This window comes from Nannobrachium achirus, assembly GCF_963921795.1.
Source record: "Nannobrachium achirus genome assembly, chromosome: 7".
Lineage (NCBI taxonomy): Eukaryota > Metazoa > Chordata > Actinopteri > Myctophiformes > Myctophidae > Nannobrachium > Nannobrachium achirus.
This window is the reverse complement of record NC_137816.1, coordinates 12916815-12929116: the sequence shown is the minus strand read 5'-3', so window position 1 is coordinate 12929116 and position 12302 is coordinate 12916815. Positions and strand designations below refer to the sequence as shown.

Below are 12302 nucleotides of genomic sequence, written 5' to 3'. Positions count from 1 at the left end.
TTAGAACATGGGGGCTGGACTAGAGCAGTGGTTCTCAACCTGTGGGTCGGGACCCCCAGGAGGGGTCCCCAGATGATTAACTCGATGTGCAACATTGTTTTCTCACTCAACAGTAAACAAAACAAAGTTTAACTGTATAAAGGGTATCTGCACATTTCTGAAGAGACAATTGAAGGACTTTTTAAATTTTAATACCTCTAAAATGGCAAATTAAACATTGGCCAAATTGTCAAATATTAGAGTCGATACAGCCGATCTACATGCTCACACCGCCTCGCGTTGCTGGGCGTTGTGAACATAAAGATTGGCTATTTTCACAATAGAAACGCCGCGTTATTACAACATCTAATGCCTCAACTCTTAGTGCTCGTCAGGGTGGGTGGGGGGTCCCCAGTTAAAATATGATTCTTTTGGGGGTCACGGCCTGAAAAGGTTGAGAACCACTGGACTAGAGGAGCTACACACCAGGGCCTTTTTTCATTATTATTATTTCAAAAGATTAAAACAAAAAACGCTTAGGTGGTTAAGTCAGTGTATTTTTTTGTACGTTTGGGTTCAGCGGAGGCACCAAATGGTTCTTTTGGGGCTTGAGCTGAAACGTTTGGGAACCCCAGGGTTAGAGGAGTTACACAGCAGGGCCTAGACTAGAGTGAGGAAAAAGACAGGCTGTTCCTGACTCAGATGTCTGACTCTGGCTTCGGGACACGGAGCTGAGCGGGAACCCAATTCGACAGGAAAAGCTCTCACAATTACTAATGACTTTCACATTGCCAGCAGCTCCTCCACACAGACGGCTGCGTGCTGAAAGCCCCTTCCCTGTACTTAGTCTCAGTGCTATGGCTCACTGAGTGAACAACAAATTCACAACTTGCTAGGGAAGGTTTTTAATGTCAAGGACCCCTAGAATTATATGTATTTGACCAAGGACCCCCATCTCAGAATATTTTGTTCCACGGACCTCCCAGAAGCAAAGATTTTAGTAAAAGAATAGCTTTAAAACAATACATATATAAGTAATCTACATATTCAAAAAATATATTTCATTCTCTTCAAAAATAGCAGATCTACAAGCTCGGCACTCTGTGCCACACTATGAGCTTGTACATAGTGGGGAAAAGAAGGCTCGACTTGATTCGAGATGATTGTGCACGTACTCGCTCGGTCAATTCTTACCTGTGAAATCTACTTTGCCGTACAGATCCTGGATTTGTGGGGCCAGGCCCAGTTTAAACAGGTACAGACTGTGGAGGAGGAGTAATGTAAAAAGTGAGCACAGTGGCAAAGCCAAAAGCAAACAAGGAGTGCGAGCAGAGAAGAGAGGAGCGAACGGAACATATTAGTGGTACACAAGAACAAGAAGGAACCAGCATACTGTACAGCCACTCCCACACAGAGAGGCCAGCACAGAGCCTTTTACAGGTCACTGGGCCGTCTGCCATCATGTCTATGGGAAGGTAGCAGGATCACAATGTCTTCTATGGCTTTGGTTTATAAACAGGCTTTTGTGGCAGAACTCTGGCATGTGTGTGCCACCTGGGAGAGGGGTGCTTTTTAAATTCAATAAACATCTCATCTACCCTGAGGGCACGCACGCACGCGTACACACACACACACACACACACACACACACACACACACACACACACACACACACACACACACACACACACACACACACACACACACACACACACACACACACACACACACACACACACACACACACACACACACACACACACACACACACACACACACACACACACACACTTCTGTTCGTTGACTTCCTGACTACAGAGACCAGATTTACAGCTTCTGGACCCTGCATCCATTTTACATTTACTGGAATGCTCTATTAAAACAAACAGCTCCACTGCTCAGCAGAGAGGAGGGTTCACCTTATAGCTCTGAATGCCTCCCTGCTGAAAAACCACCCCGTTCACCTAATAAAAGTGTCAAAAAAACGGAGACTTGAAATATAGATCGAGAAGAATATTATCATCCGTCAGGTGGAAACCGCATTATGTCCAAAACTGTTACTTCTCGGAATTAAATAAATCAGATCTACAAGCTCAACACATGTCGCTTCACGCAGCGGTTCGAGCTTGTGGATCTGATACCTTTGAAGCTTTTATGTGAGGCTGTAGTATGATCAAGTAGGCTGTTCATTTATGAAGAAACACAAAAGGTTTAAATATGGAACCAGACAGCAACAATATACATGTTAGTAGAGCACAGTTGGACTATGATAAAAGAGGAACTTAGTTCCGTAGTTTCTACAGCAAGGAGACATCATGTCAGCCAGACAAAATTTGCTCTTCAGTGTATGTATCCATTTGAAGGATGTGGTGTGGGTGTGATTGTGTTGACTTAGTTTGACATACAGCGAAGAAAGATGGCCCAGGGCAAGATTAAAAAAATAAATATATATAGCATCTGTGAGGGGGAGGTACAGAGAGACAAACAGAGCGAGTTGGGGAGAGACAGATGAGACAGATAGATGGAGAAAGAGAGAGAGTGAGAGAGAGAGAAGCATCAAGCTTATAAGACAAGAGGTTTATTCAATATTATTATTACTTGTGGTAGTATACCTGAGGGCGTGTATGCAGTAAATGCAGCGTGGCATGTTCTTTCTGTCGTATATGTCTGTGGTCTCTGGGTAGAAGATCTGGAACACATTCACAGAGTAAATCAATTCAGAGAGTTGCGCGGTTTCCCCATCAATTGCACGATGTACATGTCCAAGCCTGCCGTGCGGGCCTGTGTGATTCACGGCAGTGAACCACAGATGACACAATAGCAATTTCACATCTCTTGGCATTGTTCTTTGGAATTACAGGTAAGCTTGCACATAAATTGTGTGCACACGTGTGTCTCAGAGAGAGCGAGAGAGCGAGAGAGAGAATGAATAAATTAACGGATGGTCTAGCCCACTTACCTTGGGCAAGCCTTTCTCTGTCATGGCATTCAGCCACTGGATAACATTGTCTGTGTGTCTGAAATGGAGACCCGTTGCCTGTGGGAGAGAAACGTCAGCTTGAGCACATAAACACATTGTCCATTTCACCTCCCAGAGTAGTCTGAACCTGAATCACAGAGACAAGAGTCACAGCGAACTGAGGCTCAGTCCTAATGAAATACTAAACTCTTTCAAGTAGGTAAAGTTCCAAGATAAAGAAGGAAATGCATGCTTAATGGGATGTACTGTATATACAGTAATGTGTAAAAATATTGTTAGGGCTTGGGCTTGAAACTAGTTCAGGAGAAAGAAAAAACAAACAAGCCTTTCAGGAACAAAAACAATATGATTGAAAATTGTTAATTTTGAAATATGACAATACTTTTGATTTTACATCTAAGCTACTATGGAGCTCATAATCTTGTGGTAGTCACATATAGAACATCACCCGGGCAATTGTCTTTGCCTAGATAATCCACCTCAGTGCCGACGTATCAGTCTGCACCGTAGGGGCTCAGACTGATGCAGTCGGGCCTGGATAGATACCGAGGCATTCCATCAACGCAGCAACCATGGCAGCCATGTTTGACATGCTGAGTTCCTTCTGGAGCAAGGTTGGTCCTAGTAGTACAGGGGCTAATACAAATTTTGGTACCACCCAATGTGACCGTAACTTTTTTGGATTTTCTTCTTCGTACATGTCTCTAGTTTATATTTTGGTAATGATAACTCACCAATCTGGTAGCTTAATGGCAGTTATCACCCGCTAGAGTCGGTGTCCCATTAACTTTACATTACAGGGAAAAAAAGTAAAAAAAAAAAAAAGAAATTCATCTGCTTTAAAGCTATACTGTGTAAGATGCTCAACTAGTGGTCAGTAGCCCTATAGCAAACCGCGGTCGCGTTCGCGTCTTTCGCCCGTTTTTCGTACCTTCACACCCCCGCGTCTGCCTCCACAACGCCGAGAGCTATATTTGGAGGGGTCCCTGGTTCCTGTGCGTTCAGGCATTCCGGAGAAACGGACTACTTCACCCTGCCTGGTAGGCGAGATTACCTTTTGAGTAAAGAGACACACGGGCGACTACAAATATGGCGACCCCACTTCAAGATGCGCTGTGATTGGCCGGTAGTGTACCATGTGTGCATGATCGGCGATGTGATTGGGCAACGTATACACAACGTATACAGATGATGCAGATTACGTCATTTTGGCGCGAAATCCGGTCCACGGCCAGGATCATAGAAAACATATAAAGAGAAGGCTTCAGAAGCTGAAAATAACGGAGTGGGTGTTCTAAAACTTTAGCGATTTAACAGTTAGGACAATTTTAAGATTTGTTTTATAAAAAAAGTTACATGGTACAACTTTAAGTAGCATATGCGGGGTCAAACTAGGTTTTTTTCATGATTCTGAATCCATTGCAAGCATCTGTTTTGCACAAAAAACATTCCTTGGGCTAAAACGGCCCCCTCAAAAGTGTGAAAAGTGATGACTAAACCAAAGTCGTTTTTATCCCAAGGAATATTTTTCGTGCAAAACAGATGCTTGCAATGGATTCAGAATCATGAAAAACCCCTAGTTTGACCCCTCATATGCTACTTAAAGCAGATTAATTTTTACCTTTTTTTCCCTGTAATGTAAAGTTAATAGGACACCGACTCTAGCGGGTGATAACTGCCATTAAGCTACCAGATTGGTGAGTTATCATTACCAAAATATAAACTAGAGACATGTACGAAGAAGAAAATAAAAAAAAAATCACCTTGGGTGGTACCAATTTGTGAAAATATCATTCAGCATTAGCCCCTGTTCTATAGTGACAGTTCAGCGCGGTGGTGTCATCCGACTGTCAGCTACTGCTGTACTTTACATCAGTCTGATATGCCTGCATCAGACTGATACACACCCCTGTTAATCCTGAAAATCATGGAAGTGCTGGGCATGTTATAGCACCAAATCAAACTCCCAATGCTGACTTAATTAGTTCCATGAATCATGCATGCTGCCGTTTTCACCTTGTAGCGTGTCTGCTGGCCGTCGTAGATTTTCTTGAGGGAGACGGTGCGTGGGGCAAAGAAGTTGCCCAGTTTGGCTAGATAGACGCCGTTTCTCAGTCCCTCCTCCAGCTCCGTGGTGGGGGGCAGCTCCTCGTCCAGACACGCCTCCATCCACCTGCAAGAAGCACAGGAGACACATGTCAGAGCCGAGCTACCACACAACGTTTTGTTCATTTGCTCCATCGCTCCCATTTGAACACACTATAAGAAGAAAGCATGCAAAGCACACATAGTATACATACTGTACACTAGGAGTGACTGTGAGTGAGAGACACGATTCAATGAATAACAGATTTGTCGATGGATGGACCATTATGATTGTGAAAAGAATTCACCCCCATTTTTGAAGCAGTGAAAGCCGCTTCCAAGGTGTGGCTTTGTCTGTCTCATGTCTGTCCCGTGCATGCAGAATTGAGGATTGGTCAAGCTTCACATGACAATTTGGCCCTCCAGACAAAATCATTCATTCATTCAGAATTCATGAAAATATAGAACTAAAGCACATTGAAAGTATAGATCTAGAAGATAGAATGTATAGATCTAGAACACAGATTTCATAGCTCTAGAACACATAGAATAAGAATTCACCGCTTCACTTCGAACCGAGGTTCGATTTGTTCAGATATAGTACCATAAATGGACAATGAAGTCCAATAGAGCTATAACGGTTAAACCATTGTCAACCTGATATCCCTATATTGGCCATGTCATTATTATAGGTGCAAATGTTCTAATATTTTCAGAAATAGCAAAAATAGCACATCTATAAGCTCACGTCTAAAAGCTCACAACACCTTGCGATTCGATGCGTTGTGAGCTTGTAGATTGGCTATTTTTGCACGACACAGTGTTCTCTTCCTAAATGATGCGTTCCCGACATTCCCACTGTGTGACATTTCATTTCCCTGAGATCATAGTGTGTGGAGTCACATTCCTGCAGTGTGCATGTGTCAGCCATGGGCCACAGGAGCAGATATACGGAGCTCTAATACTGGGGCAGGCCTGGCCGACTGGATTCCTGCACCCCACATTGTCAACATCCAGTAACAAGTGATACAACTATACCACTTTTTCACTGCCTATACACATTCCAAGAGCCAAAGAAAGGCTGCAGCATAGCTTACGTCTTGCAGAAAAGAAGTTCAGCAAGGTCGTACAACAAACCTTGTTGAGTTCAAGTTCTGAACATCTCGCACCTCCACGTTTATCTAACTTTACTAGACAAACACCACCTCAGAAGATAGCAATGCTGACGCTGTATATTTGCACATGCATGAAATGTGTCCTCTGCATTTACCCATTCCAGCTATTTAGGGGTTAAGACTTAACCGTTAAGTCTTATGCAAAGGGACATTTCACACACAGACCAGGGCCGGGGCGCGAACCAGGGACCTTCTGTTTCCCAGGCGGCCTCATTAACTATTGAAAAATAGCAGATATACAAGCTCACAGCGCGGCACCGAGTGCCGCGCTGCGAGCTTGTAGATCTGCTATTTTTTAAAAATCGTGAAAATTAGAACTTTGACTCGATTCTATAAGTGTCTTTTGAATCCTTCTAAGATTTTTTGAAAAACCTATGTTTCTATGTCAGCAATCTGGCCAGCCGTCGTCAAAGAAAAGGTCCTTTTCACTTAAATGGAGCTCAGTTAGTCTGTTCTTGAGAGACTACTATGTCAGTGGTTCTCATAGTTTTCATGTGAAGGACCCTCAAAATTATATTTATTTGGCCACGGACTCCCATCTCAAAATATTTAGTTCTAGGGACCCCCCCAGAAGCAAAATTTGAGTTACAAACGTTCGCTTTGAAAATACATTTATTCAAAGATTTGCACACATTTTCACGACTTTTTCAAAAATAGCAGATCTACAAGCTCGCAGCGCGGCACTCGGTGCCGCGCTGTGAGCTTGTATATCTGATATTTTTCACTGGTTAAAGCATTCAATAATTCTAGGCCTAAATGGGTTAAGAGATTAAAACCAGGAAGAGACACTTATGCCAAATCACAATCCGATCTTAACAAAATCCCATGATATCTAGTCTCATAACACTCACGATATCGATACCAGTAAGACTCCCTAATCGGGAGATAAGCGACCGTAGGTGGCTTATCTCCACAAATAGGGCAAAAATGTGTTTTTCCAAAATCTTCCTGATCCATGTTGATGACATGAGTGTAGACATGCTGTGTAGTGATATTCGTGATTTTAGGGCAAAAACTGTAGGAGCAGTGTCCAAAAATGTGTTTTAAAAATCGGCCTGAAGGTGGCGCTAGAATAGGGCCATGTGAGAAATGAGGGGTGGGGTCTCCGCGTTGCCTTGGCGGACGAATAGGTACCGGCCCCGGCTCTCCCGGACGCTCCTAGCCCGAGTTACGGCATTTTATGTGCGCTGCAGTGGCAGGGGGTCCTCCACTGGGGGCGCCACCACTTTTGCATCCGTTCTGGAGCACCAGGAGTCGGTGGTCCCCGGGAATTCCCCGCGAGCAGCCCCGTTGGGGTGGTCATTTGGTCATTTTTGCACATTTGGTCATTTTTTACATCTGGGGGTCCCCCAGGGACCTGGGGGTCCCTGGGGCTCCGGGGGTCCTTGGAGGTTGTAGTTTGGCAGTCAAGGAGTGTGTGTGCAAAATTTGGCATGGATGGGGGCAACGGTTGTGGAGATATGAGCAGGGCAAAAGTGTGACGGACTCACTGACTCACAGACTCACTGACTGACTCACTCACTCACAGACAGCCGGTGGAGGTTTTGGTAGTAAATGCGACCTACGGTCGCAATAATATTGATACTGTATATATATTGCCCAGCCCTTGATAGCAAACACTTTGTCCACTGAAGAAGGTCTGAATCTCAGGGACAATTATGTCAGAGTGCATCAGAGGATGATGGAAACAAAGAATGGAGATCCCTGTGGTAATATTACCCTTCAGCATTTTATACAGTGGGCAAGATCTAACGTTAAGGCACCCAGAGCATACTATATAACAATTTTGTCCATGACACTTTTTCATTTTTTGGGGGGTTTAGGCAAGATTTAAAAAGATAAATGTCTACTACAGACTAGTCAATATCCCCAAAACATATCGCCATTCTGCAGCTATGATAAAATCCACTTCATTGTTTTTCCTATACACTAGCTATAAGAGGACTGTAAAAGCTGATGTGAAAAAAGCCTGGATTTATCATGAGGCTTGGCCTCATGATAAATGGCCTTTGAGGAAGGCAAGCCTTCTCCCGCCTCTCCCCTTCCTGCCTCTTTCTCTGTCTCCAAGACTATGCAACTTTGTCCTTGGACTTCACTGCAACAAGGTTACCTATATCCTGAGTCTGACTAAGATAACCAGTAAGACTCCCTAATCGGGAGATAAGCGACCGTTGGTCGCTTATCTCCATAAATAGAGCAAAAATGTGTTTTTCCAAAATCTTCCTGATCCATGTTGTTGACATGAGTGTAGACATACTGTGTAGTGATTTTCGTGATTTTAGGGCAAAATCTGAATCGGCCTCATGGTGGCGCTAGAGGGCCATGTGAGAAATGAGGGGTGGGGTCTCCTCGCCGCCAAGGCGGACGAATAGGTACCGGCCCCGGCTCTCCCGGTCGCTCCTAGCCCGAGTTACGGCATTTTATGTGAGCTGCAGTGGCAGGGGGTCCTCCACTGGGGGCGCCACCACTTTTGCATCCGTTCTGGAGCACCAGGAGTGGGTGGTCCCCGGGAATGCCCCGTGAGCAGCCCCGTTGGGGTGGTCATTTGGTCATTTTTGCACATTTGGTAATTTTTTACACCTGGGGGTCCCCCAGGGACCTGGGGGTCCCCGAAACTCCGGGGGTCCTTGGAGGTTGTAGTTTGGCAGGCAAGGAGTGTGTGTGCAAAATCTGGCATGGATCGGGGCAACGGTTGCAGAGATATGAGCAGGGCAAAAGTGTGACGTGTGACGTGTGACAGAGGGAGTGACGGAGGGAGTGACGGAGGGAGTGACGGAGGGACAGCCGGTGGAGGTTTGGATAGTGTGCAAGTAACTGCGACCTACGGTCGCAATGAACACATGCTTTCAGAACACGCACACACATGCAAGCTCATGCACATGCACACATAAGACAACTACCAGCTGAAACAACGCCCCTCCCAGGAAATCATGACATGGGGTCTCCCGACACAGGCCTCCTATTCAGGCGAGCGCAGCCAGGCCAGGGCACAGAGCTTGGCCTGGCCAGACATGAACAAACCCCTCCTTTCACTCTCCACACTGGAGCAGTGAAAGGCTCCATAAAGGCTCCATACTAATGGTTCTTTTATCAGGCTTTACACATACCCTTCCCAACCTAGCACAAACATAGACACACCCTCCACTTAACCAATAACAACACCTGCTATGAAAGGGATTTTAGAATGTCGACAATTGAACTTCAACAACAGCAGAGCTGAGACAAGGAAGGTCAAATCGCATGCATGACACAGATATGCCATAAGTGACGAGAGGAAATGGACACAAATATGCAAGTCTTCTCTGGAATGCACAGGTACAGCCTGTTAAAATGTAAGCTAAGTACACAGTCAGTGTAGTAGCTAAAAGTATACTGTACACTAGTATTTAAAAAAAAACTCCCTTCATTTCTCCACTTATTAAGCTACAGTTCAAACACACTTGACTTAACAGTTGGCAAGTATTCTTTCCCCAGCATGTGTGACACACAATCAACAGAGCTAAGATCCTAATTAAATAGCATTCTACTGTGGATATAGAGTTAAGGCAAATGTATCATTTTGACAAAGAATGTATTATCCCCTTTCTCAGGATGACTCTGTTGCAATGACAAATTAAATAAAAGTCTGGTTCTTTTCCCATACCCTTTTGGACATACAAGGTTTCCACCCGACAGCGACAAATACCATAAGCGTCTGAAGTTGGCATCCTGTCTAACAATGTCACATTCACTTTATCTGGCAGGAAACCTCAGCCAGTGCATCGTTCGAAGGTCAACCTCATAGGAAAAGGCTCTTACTTGACCACTGTTTCGTCCAGGGAGATATCACCACTCACCAGTCAGAGCTACTGTCCATATTACTACATTCATTAGACTACCTGAAGTAGTATAATTGTTGGATCAATTATTAATCTTTTTTACTGCCCAATTTAGTCCTTGCCAATTTCCCCCATGTGTATAATTCCTCCCTTCGGTTTGGTCTCGGGAGAGTGTGTAGACAACCTCCAATTAGAGATGGACCGATTGCAAAATTCTTGGCCGATACCGATCCACCGGTTTTATGAAGGTCTGACCTGCCAAAACCGATTTTTCCAATACCGATTTCTTTAGCTAAGAACTAGAAAATAGGGTTGCTCCAATACCCTTTTTTTCAGGTCAAGTAGGCCTGAAAAATCAATCACAATAGTACAATATCCAAAACACAGACAATATCCAGTCTAATATGAACCGTCTGGTCTAGGCAGGAGGAAAGCAGGTGACGCCTTTTTCCCCCTTCTTTTTGGAGACGACATTGACACAGGATTATGGAATATATCCTTACATTGCAAAGGTAATCAGCACCATCTGTATTCTGTAGGCTTCCACTAAGTAGACTGGCTGCTACTTGCTAATGTTTACTTTAGTCACAGGACCCAGGACCGAGCATCATGCTGTGCACTGCAGTGCCATAGACACAATTGGCATAAAACCGGTATTTATGTCAGTGACCTGCCGGTCACCGATTCGGCCGGTTTGATATCATACCTGCCGATTTTTGATATTGGCCGATTCCGATTTCCATCCCTACCTCCAATACAAATGGAGTCGCCAGCCTCTTCGAGTGGGGAGTTTCACCAGGAGGATGTAACGCATTCGGAGGAACGTGCTATCCCTCCCACAGCTCCCAGTGATGCTCGCTGAACAAGCACCCAACCAACCTTCCAGCTTCCCACCAGCAAACACTTTCAATTGTTGCCGTTAGAGCCAAGCCGGTGTGACCACACGGAGTAACTTCATCCCTGTGTCACCCAGACACCCCTGAAGCGTAGTGTAATGAATTTTAAATCCACTTTCCTCAGCTAGGCAGATTAAATCTAGACATTTTATCCAATAAACCATTACTTTACTCTGGGGCGGGCATCACAAACACATACAATCCCAAGAAAGTGGATTCTTGGGCTGCACTGGGGTTGACTTACTTTTACTGGGGTTAGCCGAAAGGCATGGGGAGAGACTATGTTCGCCTCCGCCCCGGCCCGTCCGTCCGTCCATCCAGTTTGTTACCAGCTAATGTCCGGCGCCGTTGGCCCGGTCGCTGCCAAACTGTGCACACACACTCCCTGGATGCCAATTCAGAACCTCTGCCCCAAATCTTTCACATGGGCCTGTTCTAGCGCCACCAGGAGGCCGATTTTTGCAAAACTAACTTTTGGCCACTACTCCTACAGATTTTGTCGAAAAATCAAACATATAGGTAGACGGTATCTCTACAGTCATGTATGTAATCGACATGGATCTCTCCGATTTTCCATATTCCATCCATCCTGGTTGGCTAAAACTGGCTTCCAAAGTTTGCAGGATTGGTCCGTTTTGAATAAAATGCCTTAAATCATGAACGCAGTGTGCGATTTTGGTGAAATTGTTCATGCACATTCACAATAGGCAGAGGAATAAATACCACTTAAAAAATCAAATCAGCCTCGTGGTGGCGCTAGAAATTGAATAGCTTGATTCGTGTTTTTACCTAACTCTACTGATCAGTGTACAACTTTGTATGTGCACTCCCTAGAGGCCAAGGAAAAACCTTTGCCATGCAGCTTTCATATCTGCCTTTCATAGAGCCACCAGGAGGCCGACTTATTTAAAACACATTGTTTTCCCATTATTCCTTTAGATTTTATACAGAAAATTAGAAGCAGTGCTCTTCCGAGCAGGTCAGGTATTAGTTATTGTGGCCTCCTGGTGGCGCTAAATGTGAAAAGGGTGCCATGTCTTCTTTTCTTTGGCCTTTAATGGTGACACTGCATGCATGATTTGAGGCATTTTGATCCAAAAATAAGTTTGGCAAAAGTCAACCTGCTGGTGGCGCTATAACAGGCCAATATGAAAAGAGTGAATGTGCGTGCAGAATTTCTCTGTAATCACAAGCTGCGTTCATGATTTAAGTCATTTTGTTCAAAATGGACCAATCCAGCAAACTTGGAAGCCAATGTTAGCCAATTAGGATGGAATGTGAAATATCGGACAGATTCGTCTTGATCACATAGACTATAGACTATAGAAATACTGTGTACTGAGTTGCATGATTTTTGGATAAAATCTAA

The 12302-nt window shown here is 44.5% G+C and overlaps 1 protein-coding gene across 1 annotated transcript in view; it reads right to left on the bottom strand.

The window, feature by feature from the left end:
- The window catches only part of iqgap1 (IQ motif containing GTPase activating protein 1), a 74071-nt gene that overhangs the window by 48477 nt on the left and 13292 nt on the right, over nt 1-12302 (bottom strand). The window contains exons 3-6 of the mRNA XM_080730773.1: nt 4976-5132; nt 2939-3016; nt 2592-2668; nt 1174-1241 (exon numbers count right to left, since the gene is read on the bottom strand). Coding sequence (XP_080586899.1) covers nt 1174-1241; nt 2592-2668; nt 2939-3016; nt 4976-5132 — 380 coding nt within the window. The remainder of the gene's footprint in view (nt 1-1173; nt 1242-2591; nt 2669-2938; nt 3017-4975; nt 5133-12302) is intronic.